The 22,015-nt window shown below is 38.3% G+C and overlaps 1 protein-coding gene and 1 long non-coding RNA gene across 31 annotated transcripts in view; one reads left to right on the forward strand and one right to left on the reverse strand.

The window, feature by feature from the left end:
* The window catches only part of LOC147827177 (uncharacterized), a 28,595-nt gene that overhangs the window by 614 nt on the left and 5,966 nt on the right, over positions 1-22,015 (forward strand). Inside the window, exon 2 of the long non-coding RNA XR_015452714.1 lies at positions 5,607-5,787. This is a non-coding gene — a long non-coding RNA (uncharacterized LOC147827177). The remainder of the gene's footprint in view (positions 1-5,606; positions 5,788-22,015) is intronic.
* Positions 1,162-22,015, reverse strand: part of Ccdc30 (coiled-coil domain containing 30) — a 121,284-nt gene continuing 100,430 nt past the window's right edge. For 22 of the 30 annotated variants that reach the window (XM_087215169.1, XM_087215155.1, XM_087215158.1 and 19 more), the window contains 5 exons: positions 21,600-21,741; positions 17,749-17,885; positions 11,993-12,137; positions 6,113-6,177; positions 1,162-5,754 (listed from right to left, as the gene is read on the reverse strand). In XM_087215169.1, coding sequence (XP_087071295.1) covers positions 5,556-5,754; positions 6,113-6,177; positions 11,993-12,137; positions 17,749-17,885; positions 21,600-21,741 — 688 coding nt within the window. In that variant the 3' untranslated portion in view covers positions 1,162-5,555. The remainder of the gene's footprint in view (positions 5,755-6,112; positions 6,178-11,992; positions 12,138-17,748; positions 17,886-21,599; positions 21,742-22,015) is intronic. The other 8 variants (XM_087215182.1, XM_087215165.1, XM_087215162.1 and 5 more) reach the window with 3 other exon arrangements.

Consider the following 22,015-nt stretch of genomic DNA (forward strand, 5'->3'; position numbering starts at 1 on the left):
TCCTGTACCACTCCCCATCAGTTACTGTGGTCTGCCTTTCTGTTCCTTGAAAAATTAAATCTCTGCAGGCCCTTGGTACCAGTACTAGTTGTTACTTATCCAAAATATTCTTACATATCTTAACGGGGAAAGGGGCTTGCTCCTGTTACCGGGTTTTGCGGTGCTGCAATCTCCTTTTAGAGATGGTTTCTAGCTTCTTTTTATCCTGAACAAAGAATTGGTCAATACAAGCACAAATGGTAGCAAGCTTTCACATTTATTAAAAGTAGGGGAGGGGCCGGGGATTTAGCGCAGTGGTTCCGGCGCCTGCCGCGCAAGCGCAAGGTCCCGAGTTCGATCTCCGGTACAAAAAAAAAAAAAAAAAAAAAAAAAAGAAAAGGGGGGGGGGGGCGGGGGGTAAACCAGGCTGTGCAGATGAGTTTGGGCCAAGTAAAAGTAGGAAAATACACTATGCAGGAGGAGAGTGGTCTCGTCTCCAGTGAGAGATCACAGTAACAGAAGCTCGATGTCCACTGTCCTTTTGTACTTCTCCTTGGTCAGGTCTAGGCCTACTTGTGGAAAGCCTGCTCAAGTTCTCACAAGAAGTGTGGATGCAGGGCTTTAGGAATTGTTCTGTGCCAGGGATTTTGTAATTAACATGTTATGCCTATTTCCCTAGACAGCTTTGCCACACCATAGTCTCCTGCCTCACTCCTTGTCTTTGATGGCTGAGCCTGGATGTCATCTCTACAGAGGCAACTTTGCACCCAAACTAAAAGTCGCCCTTTGTCACTCAGATCATTGATTTTTCTTCATATTGCTCACCATTCAAAATTATATGATCTAGCTCCATAGATCATTTCCTGTCCGCCCCCCCCAGGCATGTAAACTCCATAGGTAGAGACTCCCCTAGTCTGTCTTGTTCACAGCTGTAGCTGCAGTGTCTAGTATTCAATAAATATGAGGGTATTCAATAAATAAGAGTCAATGGATTGAGCTGAGAGGGTGATCTTGGCATGGGTTTGATATAATAGCAATTATTTTCTGTATATTTTGATCATCCTTTCTAGTGGTCTGATAAGCAAGGGTTACCTATAAAAATTCAGGGTGCCTGGTGGGGATTTAGCTCAGTGGCACTGCACCTGCCTTGCAAGCCCAAGGTCCTAAGTTCGATCTCTGGTACCAAAAAAATTAAAAAAAATTCAACGTGCCTTAATTTAAAGGTCCAGTTTTTTTTTTTTTAATTTGGTCTTCTTATCTCTAACTGAAGATGAAGGAAGAGGAGAATAAGGAAAGGAGGAAGGCCGTGGAACAACAGTCCATCTTTCAGTATAGTTTTATTCCCACTGTTTTAAAATAAAATTTTTATTGATTGATTTTTTTTTTTTTTTTTTTTTTGCAGTTACCAGGGATCTAACTCAGGACCTTGCACTTGCAAGGTAGGCACAGCGCCATTTGAGCTAAATCCCTGGCCCTTACAATAAAATTTTTAAATTGAGAATATCTGATGTTGATGAGGTTGTGGAAAAACTAGTCCACTCATAAACTACTAGTGAAAATAAATGATAGCCAGCATTAAGCAGTTAATAGTGCTAAAAACTTTACATACTTCTGTTTCATTTGGGTCTCACAATCCTATGGGATAGGTATTGTTATTCCCTTTTATTAAGAAATTGAGGCCTTAGGGAAGCCATTTTAAAGCAATACAATAAGTGACGGTACCAGAGCCATATTAACATTGATATCCAATGCCAATCTTGTGAATTTGTTTTCTGGAGTAACTCAAGAGAAGAAAAGAAATACATGCTCTAGACCTTCATCAGATTATACTAAAATAGCATAATCTTAAATAGAATTAAAAAGTCAAATAACAAGAGAAGGGCTAAGCGTCAGGAACAAGGCAAGATGTCTACTCTTACCACTCTGACTCAATATAGTTCTTGAAATTTTAGCTAGAGCAATTAGGCAAAAGAAAAAAGGAATCCAAATAGGAAAGGAAGAAGTAAAATTATGCTTGTTTGCAGATGATATGATCCTACACTTAAAAGACCCTAAAAATTGTACCAAAAAACCTTTTAGAGCATGTAAATGTAATTAGCAATGTAGCAGAATACAGACTCGACACTTAAATGCTGTACTAAACACCAATAATGGGCCAGCTGGGAAAAAAACTCCCAGGAAATCAACTTCATTCACAATAACTTCAAAAAAATAAAATACCGGGGCCAGGGATTTAGCTGAGTGGTTCCAGCACTTGCCTCAAAAGCGCAAGTTCCCAAGTTCAATCCCTGGTACCCGCCCCCCCCCCCAAATTAAATAAATAAATAAAATACCTAAGGATGACTCTAACTGAGGAGGTGAAAGAGCTCTACAATGAAGATTTCAGCACACTGAAGAAAGAAGTTGAAGGCAACTGAAGATGGCAAGACCTCCCATATTCATGGATGGGCAGAATTAATAGTCAAAATGGCCATATTTCCAAAAGTGATCTACAGATTCAATGCAATCCCCATGAAAATATGACATTCTTCACAGAACTAGAGAAAACAATCCTAAAATTTACATAGAAACACAAAGGACTCAGAATAGCCAAAGCAATCCTAAGTAAAAAGAACAAGGCTAGAGACACCACAATACCTGATTTCAAATCATACTGTAAAACTAAGGTAACAAAAACAGCATAATACTGGCACAAAAATACACATGTAGGCCAATGGACAAGAATAGATGACACAGGAAAAATTTAAAAAACGACATAACTACAGTCTTCTGATTCTGGACAAAGGAACCAAAAATATGCATTGGAGAAAAGACAGCCTCTTTAACAAATGGTACTAGGAAAACTGGATATCCACATGTAAAAGGTTGAAACTACATCCTTATCTCTCACCCCGCACAAAAATCAATTCAAAATGGATGAAAGACCTAGGTATAAGACCTGAAACTTTAAAACTACTAGAAGAAAACATAGGGAAAACATTTGAATCCACAGGCATAGGCAAAGACTTCCTAAATAGGACTCCAGTAGCACAGGAAATAATAGCAAGACTTAAACAGGACTATATCAAATTAAAAAGTTTCTGCACAGCAAAGCAAACAATAGAGTGAAAAGACAGCTTGCAGAATGGAAAAAAATCTTTACAAGTTAATCTTTCAACAAAGGGTTATGTAGAATATATAAAGAACTCAGTGATCCCGTACCAAAAAAACCCCCAAAAACAAAAGCTCAACAAAAACATCAAATAGCCTAATCAATAAATAAGCAAATGAACAAACACTTCTCAAAAGAACTGCATCTGGCCAGTAATAAATATATGAAGAAAGTTCCTATTTTTAGCCAGTAGGGAAATACAAATCAAAACTACATTGAGATTCCATCTTACCCCAATCAGAATGGCTACCATCAAGAATACAAAAAACATGTGGAACATGGTAGCATACACCTGCAACTCAACACTCTGGGTGGCTGAGGCAGGAGGATCCTAAATTCAAGCCCAGCTTGGGCAATTTAGCAATTTAGTGGAACCTTGTGGTAGTGTCCCTTTCTGGGGTGGGAACTTTTTACAGTGTAGCGATAGCGTCTGTGTAGCATGTGTAGTTCTGACGTAAATCTAGCATAAGTCATACCCAATCAGACAGCAGAATGTTAATGTATACCAAACCAGACGTAAAATGTTAGTGTATGCCTATATAAGGGAGACAGAGACACAAAAATTGTATAAAAAGGTACAACTATGTTATATTGGGCACTCAGCCTTTGGATACGGATCTGCTGAGTCAGTGCTGGCACAAAAAAACCTGCTTCCTGGAAAAAAGGCCTTGGTGTCCCCTTTCTACATAAAAATCCTGTACCACTGTCTCAAAATAAAAATAAAAAATAAAAAAGGCTGGGGATGTAGCTCAGTGCAAAAGCCCCGGGTCTACTCCCCATTGCTGAAGGAAAAAACATCAGTTAATACTGGTGAGGATCCAGGAAAATGGAACCTGTCTATTTTGTTGGTAGAATGCAAATTAGTATGACTACTGTGGCAATCAGTAGGAAGTTTCTCAAAAACAAAAACAAAACCCCAAAAACAAAGTATAGCTACCTTTGCTCCCTCCAGCTATACCACTCTTTGGTATATACTTGAAGAAATTAAACTCAGTATACTATGGGGTTACCTGTATACCTGTGTTTATTGAGGCACAATGAGCAAAATAAGTCAGACTCAAAGACAAATATCTCATGTTCTCCTAATGTGTGGAATCTAAAAAAGATGCTAAGAAAGCAGAAGGGATACTACTATCCCTTCTGGAAGGGAATAAGAGGAATAGAATAAGAGGATGGGGGTATGAGAATGGGCAATAGGGAGGATGGATATGAGCAGAATATATATGTGTCAACCCCCCACCATGTGAAACTAGCAGGGAGGTTGATGGGGGGATGGAAATGATCAAAGTATGTTATGAGCATGTATGAATCTGCTAAAATGAAACCCACTGATCTGTATAAAAAATTTTAGAACAGCAGAAAAAATAAAGAAGGGCTAAGTAATTTATATGGCATCAACATGATGGAATGTCACATGGCTATTGGCAATGTTTTCATGATGTATTAAATTAAAAATCAGACTACGGCAAAAAAAAAAAAAATCAAACTACGGCTGGGGCTATATTCAATACTTCAAACTCAGGAATCTCAGGATGCATGCGGCTCTGGGTTTGATCCCCAGTACTGCCAAAAATGAAATGAAATGAAATCAGACTATGAAAATAACTCTGGGATACAGGGATGTAGCTCAGTAGCGCCTGACCTGCCTGGCAAGCACAAGGTCCTCAGTTTGATCCCCGGTACCAGAAAAAAAGAAAATGAAAATAACGAAAATGAAAATAGTTAAGAATGTAGAATTATAGGGCTAGATGTGGTGGCACATGCCTGTAATCCCAGCACTGTACAAGACTGAGGCAGGAGGATCAAAAGTTTGAGCCTAGCCTGGGAAACTTAGCAACTTAGACCCTATCTCAAAGTAAAAAATAAAATGAGCCAGAGATATAGCTCAGTGTGAAGGCTCTGGGTTCAATCCTCAGTACTACCAAAAAAAAAAAAAAAAAAAGTAAAATTATAGGACTTTTTTTGTTTAAAAAATACATTATTTTTACTTTTAGATAATAATTAAATACAAAAACTATCCATAATAATTAGATGGAATGCTGAGTTAACCATAATGTGTTCTGCTGAAGAGAAGCCTAATTAAATCATTGAATTTAAATCACTACATTGAGCAATACAAAGCATCTGAGGATATCAAACAAACTTGAGAAATCTATTTTTAGAAATTGTTCTACTCTTTTTTTTTTTGGTACCAGGGATTGAACTTGGGACCTTGCGCTTGCAAGGCAGGCACCAGAACCACTGAGCTAAATCCCCAGCTTTTAGAAATTGTTTAATGAATTTATCAGCAATTTTGAAGACTCTTGGTTGCTGTCTACTAGAGATCTGAGATCTGTGGAAACTCTTCTCCGTATCATAGTCCACGTTTGTGTCCAAGCTTTAAATTAGCAGGTTTTGATCAGTATAGTCTCAGTCACCAGTGATTTTATAGTTTTGACTTTTGGTCTTGTTCTTGTACGCTGTGTGTCTGTTTCAGAGAAGCCACATTTATGTATCCAGTTTCAGAATTCTGTGAATGGGAAAGAGACGCAGGGGACTCTGGGATTGTCGTTGCTGCTTCTGGCTTATGTTCTTCATTTTCTTGAAGACTTCCAGCTGACTCTACCAAACCTATTCCTGAGGAACTGAGAAAGATCATATGTGAGGACATCATATGGGTAGGATTGCTTGGTAGATATTTGGGCTTGCAGGAGTATGGTATTGATAGGATTTCACCTTTTTATAACTGTCAAGCACAAACGAAACAGTCAAACCAAATAAAACTTAAACCTGTGCTTGTGGATTATCTCCTACCTTAAATCAGAATTCTGTAGAATGTGAGGGCAAAGGGGTAGCAAGGGGAGAAGGAATTGGGAGAAAATTCAAATACTAAAAGTAGAAAGCCCCCCCCCCCCCGCCCCGTGCTTTCTCAATCCAGGAATTTAGAACTAGTTAGCAGCTATGACTCTCAGGGATGCAGATGATTATCTTGATTTTACTAACCTAGAGTTTGGTGAAGGCAGTATTTTATTCAATAATTCAAGCTGAGGAATGTCACTAATTGTTTCCTGAAAGGAAAGAAAGGTTTAATATTAAATATTATAATGATAAACCATTGGCAATGTGAGCCTAGAACTTGTAATATGTAGATACAGATACAGATTATGAAAAATACATATATTTGCCCATACTACAAACAATAAAACATAAAAGAGATAGAATGAAAAGTTGCTTGTTTTCTCACCTGCTCTGTAAGTCTACCAGTCTCTCTCTCTCCCTCCTTCCATATATAAAACCTATATAAGGGCCGGGGATTTAGCTCAGTGGTTCCGGCGCCTGCCTCGCAAGCGCAAGGTCCCAAGTTCGATCCCCAGTACCAAAAAAAGTAAATAAAATAAAACCTATATAATCTATGTAGATCTGTCTGCCTACCTGCACACATAGTCCTATACACTGTATCTTGCTTCTTTCCTTTGTTATATATATTTTGGAAATAGAAGCATCTTTTTTTTTTTTTTTGCTTTTTGGTTTTAAAATTTTTTGGTGCTGGGGACCAAACCCAGGGCCTCACACTTGCTAGGCAAGTGTTCTACCACTGAGCTAAGTCCCCAACCCCCTCAGCCTCCTGGAATGCTAGTATTACAGGTGTACTTGGTGTTATTCTTTTTTTTTTTCTTTTTAAATAAGAGTTTCAATGACAAGTAACTCACATAATAGCACATAACTCTTAACATGTTCAGTGTAGTACTTTTCTATATTCAGACTTATGCAACTGTCACCATTATTTAATTCCAGAAAATTTTCATCACACCCTTCCCCCTGCAAAACTCCAAACCCATGATCATTCACCTGTCTGTTCCTCTTTCCTCCCAGACCCTGGCAATTGCTACTATACTTTCTGTCTTTTTGGATTTTTTACTCTGGACTTTTCATATAAATGTGATTATACAATATGTAGCCTTTCGTTTCTGGTTTCTATAAACATTAGCATGCGGGCCCGGGATTTAGCTCAGTGGTTTCACTGCCTGCTGCGCAAGCGCAAGGACCTGAGTTCAACCCCCGGTACCAAACAAAAACCAAAACCATTAGCATGCTTTCAAGTTTCATTCATGTTGTAGCATGTATCAGTACTTCTTTTTTTTTTTTGAGACAAGGTCTCATTATGTAAATCAGGCTGGCCTTGAACTCACTGTGTAGCCCAAGCTGGTCTAGAACTTGCAGTGATCCTTTTGTCTCAGCCTCCTGAGTGCTGGGAATGACAGGCGTGCACCACTGTGCCTTGCTGCATTTCTTTTTATGTCTAAATAATATTCCATTTTATGAACAGAACATTTTGCTTATCAATTCATTAACAATGTAGATTGGGTTGTTTCCACTTTTTTGTTATTATGAATAAAGCTGCTGCCATGAGTATGTATATGCAAAGACATGAATATTTGGATATTGCTAGTCTGAATGATTTAAAACATTTTACTAGAAGCCTGGCATGGTGCATATGCCTGTAATCCCAGCACTTGGAAGGCTGAGGGAGAAGGATTGTGAATTTAATGTCAGCCTGCTATACATAATGAGTTTGATGGGAGCCTGAACTATGTAATGAGACCTTATCTCAAAAAAACAAGAACAAAAAATGTTACCAATATTGGCAAATTATATTTGTATATATTTATGGGGTATGATGGATGATATATGTGCACAATGTAGAATGACTGAATTAAGCTAATTAACATATGCAACACCTCTCATACTTATTTATTCCTCCTGTTTAACTAAAACTATACATTTTGATCAATATTGCCCCATTCTCCCATCTTCCAGCCTCTGGTAACCATTCTGTTCTCTCCTTCTATGAGTTTGCTTGCTTTAGATTCCACATATAAGTGACAATAAGTAGTACTTATTTTTCCATGCTTGACTATTTCACTTAACATAATTCCCTTTCAGTTCATCCTTGTTGGTACAAATTACAGAATTTCCCCTTTTAAAGGCTGAATAGTATTCTACTGTGTATATATACATTTTCTTTGTGTATTTATCCATTGATGGACTTAGATTGATTCTATAATTTGGCTATCATGAATAAGCTAAAATAAATACAGCATGTGTGTATTTAAAAATCCTCTAGTTATATAACCAGAAGGAGGATTGTTGGATTATATTGTAATCCTACTTTTAGTTTTTGAGAAACTTCCATACAGTTTTATATAATGGCTGTATTAATTTTCCATAATAGCTGTATTATTCCCACCAATGTATACAAGGGTACAAGTTTCCCCGAGTCCTCATCAATGTTTACTATCTTTTATTTTTCTCACAGGTATGAGGTGATACATCACTGTGGTTTTAATTTATATTTCCCTAAGATTAGTGATGTGGGGCATTTTTTCAGGTATCTGTTGGTCATTTGTAATCATGCTGTTTCAGTTACTATATCTCTGTATTATAGTTTGAAATCGGGTGGTATGAGGCCTCCAATTTTGTTCTTTATACTCAAGGTTTGTCTTGGATATTTAGGGCTTTTTGTGGTTCCAAATGAATTTTAGGATTTTTTTTCTATTTGGGTAAAAATGACATTGGGCTTTGGATGGGGATTGGGCTGAATCTGAGTATTGCATAGGGAAATAGGGATATTTTAACAATACTAATTCTTTCAGTCCGTGAGCACTAATATATTTCCATTTATTTGTGTCTTTTTCAAGTTTTTAATGAAAGCTTTTTGGTTTTCCATGTACAAGATCTTTCACTTCTTTAGCTAAATTTATTCCTATTATTTTTAATAATAATAAATAGTAATTTATAATAATAAATAATAATTTAAAGTCTCACTATGCAGTTCAGGGTGGTCTTGAACTCACTATGTAGCCCAAGCTGATCTTGGACTTTTGGTGATCCGCATGCCTCAGCCTCCCAAGTGCTGAAATTACAGGCACGCGCCACCACACCCAGTTGTTAATTATTTTTTGATAGCATTATAAGTGTGATTTTCTTGATTTATTTTTCAGAAAATTCATTGTTGGTATATACAATAGTACTATTGATTTTTGTTGTGTTGATTTTGTATCCTGCAACTTTACTGTATTTGTTTATTCGGTCTAACAGAGTTTTATTGGTGGAATATTGAGGGATTTCTACATGTTAGAGTATATCAGCAAACAGTGGCAATTACACTTCCTTCTCCTTCTTCTCTCCTCTTCCCCCTCCCCATCCCTTTCTTTCTTTCTCTTCCTCCTCCTCCTTCTTTGTTTTGGACAAGATCCTACTTTGTAGTCCAGGCTGGCCTTGAATTCACTGTGTAGCCCCACATGACCTCAAACTTCTGATCCTCCTCCCTCAGCCTCTCAAGTGATAGGGTTATAGGTGAAAGCCACCATACCCAGCACCTTTCTTATTTGGATGCTTTCATTTCATTAAGCTTGAATTCTGGCTCTATCAGCTAGATTATGACATGTCTCTTCACCTGTTTGAATTTGGGTTCCTACAACTCTAAGGTGAGGATAACAGTTAATATCCAGTTTTTCAGGATTGATGTGAAAATATAATCTAACAAACGGCAGAAACTCAATAAATGTTTAATATAAGAACAAGTATAGCCAGGCGTGGTGACACATGCCTATAATCTCAGCACTTGGGAGGCTGAGGCAGGAGGACCACCACAAGTTCGAGGCCACCCTGGGCTACATAGTGAGTTCAAGGCCAGCCTGAACTACATAGGGAAACCCGTCTCAAACAAACAAACAAACAAACAAGTTAATGTATGTGCATTGAGAGGTAGAAGCTATCATTCCTGGATGCCAACTCTTTGTCAAAAACTGTACTAGGTAATTTATGTGCATTATTCTACTTCATCTCTAACAACCTTTTATTTTTTTTTAAAAAACCATTTTATTTTTGTATGAGTGGTTGAAGCAGGAGTATCAAATTTGAGTCCAGCCTAGACAACTTAGTGAAATTCTGTCTCAAAATAAAAAAATAAAAAAGGGTTAAAGATATAGCCCAGCCTGAAGGCCCTAGATTCAGTTCTCTGTACCACAAAAAAATCTTTGTTTTTGTACTGACTATGGAGATATAATTTACATATTATATAATTCACCCACTTAAAGCACATAACTCAGTGGTTTTTAGTAGTATTATTTGAAGAGTTGTATAAGTATCACCACAGTGAATTTTTTTTTTTTTTTTTTGGTACCGGGGATCGAACTCAGGACCTTGCATTTGCAAGGCAGACACCAACCACAGTGAATTTTAAAACATATCCAGGGGGCCGGGGATTTAGCTCAGTGGTTCCACCGCCTGCCTCACAAGCACAAAGACCCGAGTTCAATCCCCAGTACCAAAAAAACAAAAAAAACCCCAAAACACACACAAAAAATTTTCATCACCCTCCATATAAATCCCATGGCCTTTAACCTCTCACTACTAGGAAACCACTAATCTACTTTCTGCATCTGCAGAGTTGCCTACTGTTATGGTTTGTATCTAGATGTTCTTCCAAAGTCTCATGCATTCATAGGAAGGGCTTTTGAAGAGTAATTGGATTATGAACGTATTAGAGCTGAATTGCTATTGGGAGGCGGGGTCTGGTTGGAAGAAACAGATCACTGAGAGCATGGTCTGTAGGGTTTATATCCCTGGCCTGCTTCTCCCTTCTGCCATCATGAACTGTTTCTCCTCTTTGATGCCACTCTGCACTTGGAGCCAGCCAGCTATGAACTGAAACCTCTCTGTACTGTGAGCTAAATAAACCTTTCCTCCTTAACTTTGGGTGTCAGGTATTTTTGTCTCTGCAACGAGAAAAGTAATAAGATACATGTGTTTCAGAAGCCTTTGGAATCAGTTTGAGGGAAGAGTTTGAAAGGTTTGAAGATGTCAGTGAGTTCTACTTTTGTTAAAACCTTCTAAACAACTCACAAAGCTTGAAATAACTATCTTTCCAAGACAAAACAAAATGCAAGTCTTATACTCATAGCAATAGTGCCCAAGAAGCAGGATCCATTGTGAAGTAGCTCAGGAAGGAATGTTTTCCATCTGATACAAACCAGGAAAGGAGGGCCGGGGATTTAGCTCAGTGGTTCTGGTGCCTGCCTCGAAAGCGCAAGGTCACAAGTTTGATCCCCGGTACCTGCCCCCCCCCCCCCAAAAAAAAACCAAGGAAGGAAAGAAACCACCTCTACACCACATTCAGAGTATACTTCTGCTCATGGAAGTCCTTCTTTCTGACTTGCTCACCAGCCAGACTCTGGACTTTCTCTGAAACTGTATTATCTTCTGCGTTTCTCTGAACTTACCTTCTTGTCTTTCTGAACTGTTGGAACATAACTGATTTTCTCTGACTCAGATGCTGTCCTTAGTCGTAACTCATTACCAAACTAGTCTAGATTTCCTTTATTTCTCTGAGCCTCACATTTGTTCATCCTTCTTTTCAAGTCTGCCTAGCGTGAAACATTGCAAACAGTGTTGTTCAGAACGAGGAATATATATATATATATATATATATATATATAAATATATGTATGAAAACATTTAATGTCCATCCATTCTCCAATATTTATGGAGCACTTGTCCACAGAGTGATAAATGAGCTGCAGTTCTTGCTCTCTGGGGTCTCACTGCTGAGTTAATGAGATAGAGAAGAAAAGAAAAGAAAAACAATGGCAATATAGTGTGTCAAGGAAAATGCTCAGAGATATAACACAAATTGCTTTGGGATCACGCATTAAGAGAGTGTTAATAAAAGCTGGCCCAATGAAGAGCAGCAGTCTAAGGGTCACAGCCCACTATGAGGCTGAGAGCAGGGCTACAGCAATATGAAGATGATGAGAAAGCAAAGCAAATTTAGCAACTGAAGCTTCACATTAAGGACCCAATAAAAAGTACACATCCTACCTCTTTTATCTGGATGCTCCATAAACTGTGCTCTAAGAGGACAACTTGCTGCATGAGATGGAAATGCTTTTCCTGTAGTTGCTTATTTTCTTTATCCAGGAAAAATGCTCTACAAATGGCATACATCAGAGCTGTAATTAGAGCACTGTCTGGGTTTTAGAACCAAGTTTGGCAGAATAATCCTTACCATATTCCACAGCTAAGTAAAAATTAATAAGCTTCTGGCATGTACATGTTTATTAAATACAGTATAGGCTCAGGAATATGAAAGGTCCAATTATAGAGCTTGAGACATTTAAGAAAAGATATCCCATTTAGGAATAGGACTGAAACTGCATCCCTTCAAATATTATAGCTACACAGCTTGTATCTGGTTCGTATCTCACTCAGAGCTGGCTCTGCTTCTTTTGTAGAAATAGAAACAGTGGTGGGGCATGATGGCACACACCTGTAATCCCAGCACTCAGGAGGCTAAAGCAGGAGTTGGAGGCCAGGTTGGGCTACATTGTGAATCCAAGGCCAGCCTGAACTATATAGTAAGACCCTGTCTCAAAAAAACAAAATAAAACAAAGCAAACAAACAAAAAGAAAACAAAAGAAATAGAAACAGTGGTGGCAGCATTAGCCATTCAGCAACCGCTTACCCTGTGCATAGGGCCTGTAACCCACCCACATAAGAAGCACTGAAAACTTCTCATGAATTAGCTCATTAATACTCACAACTACCTCATTAAATGTTTGCTGTTTTGAAGCTCATTTTATAGTTGAGGAAACTGAGGCTCAGAGAAGAGAAGGAACATGAAAACAAATTTGTAGAATTGGGATGTGAAGCCAGATCTTTTAAGACTTCTAAGCCTGAGCTCTTAATCACTATGTCAGGTTCACTTATCTAGGCTACATTTTATTTGGAAGACACAACAATAAAACTGTTTTGATCACAGGTTTGTATTTGAGCTCTGGATTTGCCACTTCCTAGCTGTGTGACCCTTAGCAGATTACAAATGTGAGTCACAGTTTCCAATCTATAAACTGTCAGAGCTATGATATAGTTTGAGAAGGACATGAATGATATGGTTTGTAGAAGAAGGGAAACATGAACATAGAAGATAATCAGAAGCTCTCCAGGTATGCTCAGAGCAGTATGTGCCCAGAGTATCTGCCAGTAGGGTGCTGTGGTGCCAGGACCAGGGCGCCAAGAACCACATGGGGCCTGGCCACTGACATCTCACCTGTAAACTAAGGCTAACAATATGCTGTCAGGAGGAAAGGGGGAAGTATTAGAACAGTACCTAGTGTATCTAGTACATAGTAAGTGCTTAAACAATGTTAATTATTATAGTTATTTTTGGTAACCTTATATATCAAGATCAACCCATTCTCTTTGTTCTCATTTTGCTGTAAGAGAACTTTTTTTTTTTTTTTTGGTTTTTCGAGACAGGGTCTTGCTATGGAATTCAGGCTGTCCTTCAACTCACTGTGTAGCCCAGGCTGGCCTCGAACTCACAGCAATCCTCCTGCCTCAGCTTCCCAAGTGCTAGGATTACAGGCATGTGCCACCACACCTGGCTAAGAGAATTTTTGATTGTGATTACATTCTCCTATGGAGATGATGCTGAGAAAGTTCATCTCTACATTCCTACCTGCTCTGCATACTTCTTTTAACAAATATGTTGGTATCCTATAGGTTTCATGATTTAAATCACGCCTATGAACCAAGTCTCTCTTGGGCTACCTTGATTCCATAGGTATCAAATGATAAAAAGTAGCATCAAGCTGTCCCAGCACCTGGAAGGAAGCTCCCCCACTGCCATCCCAGGGTCCTAGGGCAGTGAAGCTCAGCTTGTCCCAGCACCCGTGAAGAAGCTCCCTGCCTCCATCCCAGGCTCCTAGGGGAGTGAAGCTCAGCTGGTCCCAGCACCCCTAAAGAAGCTCCCCCACTGCCATCCCAAGGTCCTAGGGCAGAGAAGGTGAGCCGCGTGGGTGCCAGAAGCACCCCCCCCACCATGGAAATGAGAAGACACATAAACGTGCCTCAAAAACAGACTTCTGGATCACCTACAGCAACCCCAAAGGGAAACAGGATGGAACACTCTAATACTCAACCACCTGGACTCTCTGAACTGGCAACAAAAGAGGATCTGGGAAAAATGAAATCAGAAATAATTACTCAGATAACAGGAAAGAGTTTGCTCATGGTGCAAGATGTGATTAATAAATCTAGAGAGGACACAGATAAAAAAAATAGAGATATCTGAGGAATATGATGGAATCCCAACATAGGAAACAAATGGAATCCATAAATCACATACAAACAGATTTCCAAGAGATTAAAAACTCCATCAAAAGTCTGCGCATCAGAATGAACCAATGTGAGGATAGAATTTCACATATAGAAGATAAGATTGCAATTAATGATGAAAAGAAAAATTGCTTTAAAATTTAAGGGAACATGAGAAATCAATCCAGCAGATGCTAGACGATGCAAAGAAGAATAACATAAGACTGATTGGAGTCAATGAAGAAAGAGGAGAGAGTGCAGATGACATAAAAAAACTCTTCACAGAAGTGATGGCAGAAAACTTCCCAAGGAGGGGAAAAGAACCTGACATACAGATAAGTGAGGCATATAGGACTCCAGCTAGACTTAATCAAAAAAAAAAAATCTACACATAGGCGTATAATAGTTAGGATTCCAGAAATCCAACAGAAGAACAAAATTCTACAAGCAGTGAGAGAAAAGAAACAAATCACATACAAAGGAAAGCCCATCAGAATCACAGCACACTTCTCAATGCAAACCCTCAAGGCAAGAAGAGCTTGGAGTGATGTATTTCAAGCCCTAAAGGAAAACAGCCTCCAACCCAGATTGATGTACCCTGCAAAACTATCTTTCAAAATTGATGGAGAAATAACATACTTTCATGATAAAGAGCACCTCAGGAACTTCATAAATGCCAAACCGGCACTCCAAAAAATTTTAGACAATACCCTAGGAAAAGACAATGAGGATCACAACCCCAGGAAACCCAGCAGAATGAATCCATTGGGCATGACAAATTAAACGCAAAAGGGGAGAATCCAACAAAAAGAAAACGTCATGACAAGGCTTTTAAAACTTTTAACTTCATCTCCCTAATGAGTGTATAACCCAATCTTATTATTGTACTGATTAGTATTTTTCTGATTCTAGAGTTGCACACCTTTCCTTGTGCTATACTGGCTATTTATCATCTTCTTACATCTATGTTTTAATTGGGTTGTCTATTAATGAGCTCTAAGAATTTTTTATATATTCTGGTCATAGGTAATATGCATTGTAAACATGGTCTGTTTAAGGACTACTTTTCATTTTAATGATGTCATTTAAATTTCTAAATTTTGATGAGATCTCATTTATCAATTTTTTTCTTTTATACATCATGTTTTTTGTATCCTAGGTAGTTCTTGCCTACCCTGAATTCATAAATATTTTCCCTTATAATTTCTTCTTAAAGTTTTATACTTTTAGGCTTTCATATTTAGGTTCATAGATCCCTTCAAGTTATTTTCATGTATGGAAAAAAAGGGTTGAGGTTAATTTTTTATATACGGATACCAGGTGTTCTAGTGCCGTTTGCTGAAAACACTATCTCTTCCTCAGCTCTTGAATTGAGTTTATATTCTATAAAATGCTAATGTTAAATGATCTTTCAAAACTCAGTGGACCATATATGTGGTTCTATTTCTAGATTCTCTGTTTTATTCCAATGATCAATATGTCTTTCCTTACACCAACATTGTCTTGATTACTGTAGCTTTAGAAAAAGTCTTAAAATTAGGTACTAAACGTCTTCCAACACTGTTTTTGTTTTTGTTTTTGGCTTTTCTGGGTCTTTTGTACTCCTACATAACTTTTAAATTTCAATATCCAGTTCTTCATTTATAGCAAGTATACACAGACCTGAATTTTTATATATACCTTGTGTTTTCTAATCCTGCTAAATTCAAGTACAAGTTCTAGGAGCTCCTAGAGATTTCTTAGTATTTTCTCTGTAGATGATCATTTCATCTACATACAAAGATTTTGCTTCTGCCAGGCCAATCCTATCCTAGTTGTGTCATTTTATTGCCAGACTATTTTGGTGGGGACTAGGTTTCAAAGTTTAATGGACAGATAAAGAGTAAGCATATCTGCCCTTGTTCCCTACCTTAAGGAGAAAGCATTGTATCTTCTCCATTCATACAAGGCATTCTCAATGGAAGTATGGAGTACATGTCTTTAATTTGTTGAGAAGTTTCTATTCTACCTCTAGTCTCCTGATAGCTTTTACCATGAACAGCTGTAGAATTTGGTCCAATACTCTTTCTCCAACTAGTGACAGGATCATATGGCTTTTTCCTTTTCTCTGTTAAAATGATGACTTTTGGGGGTGGATCTTCCAATGCTGAACCAACACTGCCATCCCTATAACAAAACCACTTTCTACATCCTGCCAGATCTGACTTCTAATAGTTTGTTTTGTTAAATAAATTTCTATCTATGTTCATGCTTTTTCTTCTATTATCTTTATCCAATTTTAGGATTAGCACAATGTTGAGTTCCTAAAATGAAGGGAGAAGTGTTCCTTCTTTTTTCTGCTTTAATTGTTTGATATAATTTATCAGTTAAAATGTTTATGAGCCTGCTGTTGTCATATAGGTAGGTTTTCAAGCTAGGAATATACTTTCTTTAATAGGTGCTAGTCAAATTTTATATTTCCTCCAGAGTTAGTTTCATTAATTTGTGTTCCAAGTTACTTCTTGGAAGTTGTCAAATTTATTTCAAAACAGATTTTTGTAATATGCTTTCTATATCCTTTTAAATTCTGTAAAATCTGTGGTAATGTCTCCTAGATCTTAATATTGTAATTTTAAAAATGTATAACTGATATTGTGTAACAGGAAGAAAAGGTCTAAAAGAGCAGGGGAATTGGGAGGGGTAGGGGAAGGGAAAAAAGGGAAAGGAATAAATATGAGAAGACGAAAAAAATGGTAACAAGGTCTTTGTAAATAGGGAAGGGTGGAGGGGGTGAAGGGAGGGCAAGGGAAGGAGAAAAAAAAAGAAGAACCAAGAGACTCATGTAATGGTACAAGATCCCAATGATGAATGTAACTGTATTGTATACCTAAAATGTACCAATAAAGTTAATGGGGGAAAAAAAAGTAGCATCAACACATACAGAGTGGCCAGAATACACATAGCCAGCTCCTCAATGAGACCGCATTGCTATCTGAATGATGGGCCTGCCTCCTCTATGATAGTCTATTTCTATTTATTTTTTGTGTTGTATTAGGAATTGAACCCAGGGCCTTCACACTGAGCTACATCCCAAGCCCTTTTATAAACTTCAAAAATTTTTTGAGATTGGCTTTTGCTAAGTATCTAAGTTGCCCAGGCTGGGCTGGAACTTGGGATCCTCCTGCCTGAGCCTCCCAGAGGGCTTGGATTACAGATGTGCACCATCACACCCAACTGACAGTCTCTTTAATTTCACGACTTCTGCCACTTGCATGATCTGCTGAAAAGAGCAGACAGCACAGCAAGAGTTAAATGCTAGGCCAGTGATAGTGAACCTTTTAGAACTTTCAATGATACAAACTGCCTGCTGTAGCACACATGCCATAGGTTCGCCACCACTGGGCTATGCCACAGACTCAGAGTCCCTGGATTCATCTGATGGTTGAGGGAGAAACATCCTTTTGGGTATCCAATGGCTCCCAGGCAGGGCTGCACCTACTTGCTCTGGATTGAAGAGATTATGCTTTTGTTGCTGCTGATTAGTTCTTCTTGATTGGTGACTTGTTCTAGAAGTTTCCTTTTTTCTAGGAGTAGGATATCATTCTGGGCCAAGATCTGGTCCTGGAATGCCTTCTCCTAGAGATTATCATGGCAAAGAAAAGAATTAGAAATAGAAGAGTTTCAGCCTGTTTCAAACTAACAACAAAGCGTTCTTATTTACTTTCTCTTTCCTGTTCTCTAATCTGTCTCCAGATGTTTGCTGACATTGTTATTCATTCCTAACTAGGTATTCCTGAATGCAATTTGGTTCTTTATGTAATATATTTTGTTTGGATATTTAATCATTCTTTTGCATAAACATTTAAAAATATCTGAATATTCAATTTCCAATAAGATCCCAGTAACAAATCACCAACAAATACAACTAAATTCTTAAAAAGCTTATATTGAGGGCTGGGGATTTAGCTCAGTGGTTTCACTGCCTGCTGTGCAAGCGCAAGGACCCGAGTTCGATCTCTGGTACCAAAAAAAAAAAAAAAAGAGAGAAAATTTCCCCATGTAATACATTTCCATCTGTTTCATAGCCATATTCTTTGTAGGGCAGAGGGTGGGAGGTAAGATTTAGCCCCCTTGCCAGGCAGGCAGTGTCAGGAGCCCAGCTGGCTTGGGAAGCCAAGCCTGTGAACCAAGTGCGGAGACTTCTGCAGTGACAGTGCTGAAGTGGCTTCTAGCTCAATACTGTGCTTCATTTTCTACCAGTGATTTTTCCCCCAAAGCAATAAGGAGTGAAGTTTCAGCTAAGGTGATAAAGAAGTACATTTTGTGAAAAAATGCTAACATTCCTATACTCTTTCATCCATAGATATTGATAAATATCACTCTTGGTGAGAGTTTCGAGCCCCAACGTACACAACTGCTGATTTTACTTTGGCAATGACCTGTAGATGGTAGTAAGCACCTTCCTCCCTCCCCATCCATTTCTGTTTCCACCCCCTGCCAGCAGTGGGAGTGAACAGGGTGTGCATGGGGGAAATTACAACAATTTTGGCAGATGGGTGAATAACAGCATTAAGAGGGGCTTTTCTTTTTTCCTTTCCTTCCTTTATTTCTTTCTTAGTACTGGGCCTTCCACATGTCTGGCAAATGATTTTCCACTGTTATATTCCCAACCCTTTTTAAAAAATTTTAAGACAGGATCTTGGTAAGTTGCTCAGACTAAACTCAAACTTGCAATCTTCTTGCTTCAGCCTCCTGAGTAGCAGAGGTTACAGATATGTGCCACCATACCAGGCAAAAGGAGTAATTTTATATTTCTTTTAAATAAACTATTAATGTAGGTCATTCAGAAAACACTGTCCATTTACTATTAAAGATATACAAGGAAGGAGGTGAGGTTATGTTCTGAAGCAAAGCATCCTACATTTTAAAGCTCTCTCCAGGACCCTTCAGTGTCTAGTGATAATCTCACCTGCTACTAAAGATATTTAATTACTAATGTACTGGTAAGGGTTGAGAATAGAATATCCTATACTCATATAACTCAATTAGAAAGGGAGACCCTGACCTTTGGAAACACCATATTTTTAACACACCTCTAAATCAAGACACCTATCGTGGAAATAGGATAAAATATTGGGAAAATCTGGTTTGAATGGTCACAACGATTAAAGGACTCAATTGGCTTGCTGTATGAAGAGGAGATTGATGGAATGAAGCCAAAAGAAGAAATACTAGCTTTTGGAGAATCAGAAGGTAAGTGTAGCTTGTCTGTGCACAGGGCTCTGGTCTGCGGGTCCTAAAATAAGTACTCTCAGAGCACTCAGGTTTGTAGAACCGTGGCATTAAAAGCTGTCATATCTGTCTTCTCCAGGCTAAGTATTTCTGTTTCTGTTCACACTTTGTCTTATGAACTATGGATCCATCAGTCAACATGCTTCTAAAAGATTATACACAAAGGTGGAAAGTGATACCTATGAAAAATATACATGTGCCACCTTAAGAATTTTATTTATTTATTTATTTGGTACCAGGGATCGAACTCAGGTCCTTGCACTTCTGAGGCAGACAGCAGAACCACTGAGCTAAATCCCCGGCCTAAGAATTTTATATTTTAATTCTCACAAAAGCCATGTGTGTGTGTGTGTGTGTGTGTGTGTGTGTGTGTGTGTGTAAGGAAGCCAGGCACAGTGGCACACACTTGTAATCCCAGCACTCAGAGGGCTGTGGGAGGAGAGCTGTGACTTCGATGTCAGCCTGGGCTGCATAGCAAGTACAAGGCCAGTCTAGACTACTTTGCAGGACTCTGTCTCAAGAAAACCAAAACCCAAACCGAAAAACCCAACCCAACCCAAATGCAAAAGCTCCCAAAGCCTTATGTGTGAGGTGGAGATATTTTTCTCCATTTTACAGATGAAGAAAACAATATACAGAGACTTGTTCAAAATCATGAAACTAAATATCAGGGCTAGAATTTGAATCCGAGTCCAAGGCCAAAGCCCTCAGAACCCTTCAGTGGTAGTGAGTGAAAGATCCATTTCCTTTCTTAGCTCTTGCATATTGGTGATACCCAAGACATTTCCTGGAGACCTGTGATTCTGTTAGTACACTGGCTTCTTGTGCTGCCTAAGTAAATTACCACAACTTGAGTGGCCTAATATGACAGCAATTAATGTTCTCAGAGTCCTAGAAGTTTTATAGACACCAGTCATATTGAATTTGGAATTTACCCTAATCCAAGATGACCTCATTTTAATTAATTCTATCTGCAAAAGAACCAATTTTCAAGTGTGGTCACACTCTGAGGTTCTGAGTAGACATGGTTTGGGGGAACACTATTTACCCTGCACAATCAGGAGGAGAGGAAGCACACCTGCTGACACGGGGCCTGTCTTCACACAGAAGCCTACATATGGAAGGTGGGCAGCACAGGGAAGTTACCAGTACAGATGGGGACTGTTGAGTTTTCTGGTTGACCCATGAACCAAGATTGCTATTTCTTCTGCAATAGACTGGAGATTCTGAGAAGGGAAAATATGATTGGCCTAGTCCATTGCTCTCCATTTTCAATTTATACAGTTTAATGATCTGAAAACCATCTGTATTTGATCCTATTCATCTGACCCATTTTCTTCTTACCCATATACTAATAAGTCACAAGCCAATTAGAGAAGCATAAAGAAATCAGGAATATTTAGAAAAAAAAGTTTAAAGGCACTATAAGAATTTATATGGAAAAATAATTTTTAAAGAAGACAAAAAGAATTAATAAAGAAAACGATTTCCTCTTTCTACTGCCACTTTAAACTGACACTAAAGTTTCAGACAAAATGAAGGCCACATAAAGCAGGAACGAGTTACTAAGGATGGTTTGAAAGATTCTGCTGAGCAATATTCAATAAAAGATATCTATCTGAGTGTCGTGGTGCACATCTGTAAACTCAGCACTGGGAGGCTGAAGCAAGAGGACTGCAAATTCCAACTCATCTTAGACAACTTAATGACTTAGGGAGACACTGTCTCAAAAAAAAAAAAAAAACTGTGTTGGAAATGTAACCCAGTGCTAAGTCCCTGGGTTCAATCTCTAGTACTGGGAAAAAAAAATTCACTTGAAGGCAAGACAGAAACTAGCAGTGCTGAATATTTTTAGTGTCCAATTTGATTTAGCAATATTTGAGTCTTTTTTACTGTTTGGCAGAGCTTAAAGAATTAGTCACTTTGAAAGATGGTACCCTTCCCCCCAAAGATATGTAAACAAGGACTGTGAAGAGACCACAAATAATTAAAAACTGACTGGGCTTTCTCTAAATGGCTGATAAGCAGCATCATTAGTACTCTTTTTTTATTTCTCACCAGTTTAATTCTTTCTTGCAGTATTCTGGTTTCATCTTCAAGTTGTTTAATTCTCTTATTTCGTATTTGTACTTCATGAACTAAACGATCCTTGGCCTTTTGAAACTTGGCTTTGCGGTGGTGATGTTTTTCATTGAATTTTCTATAAAAGTAAATTTGAGTATAGGCATATCTGAACATAATTAAAATTTATTTTGCTTCCTCAATATACACCTTCTTGGGTTTTCTCTTCTTGCTTATGACACAGCCCTGGCAGCAGATGTGGATACTTATCTTGGCTCACATCTCCTTGCTCCTATCTGGGGGAATAACACTATATAACAAGTACAGTCACCCCCATGGCCTCCAGTCTCTGGCTTGCTTTGATTAGAGCTGATAGTAATGGTATTACAGTCATAGCATCTGAATTAATTTAG

Source organism: Heterocephalus glaber, unplaced genomic scaffold (genome assembly GCF_053883595.1).
Source record: "Heterocephalus glaber isolate CG9 unplaced genomic scaffold, H.glaber_assembly_v1.0 deba00001452, whole genome shotgun sequence".
NCBI lineage: Eukaryota > Metazoa > Chordata > Mammalia > Rodentia > Bathyergidae > Heterocephalus > Heterocephalus glaber.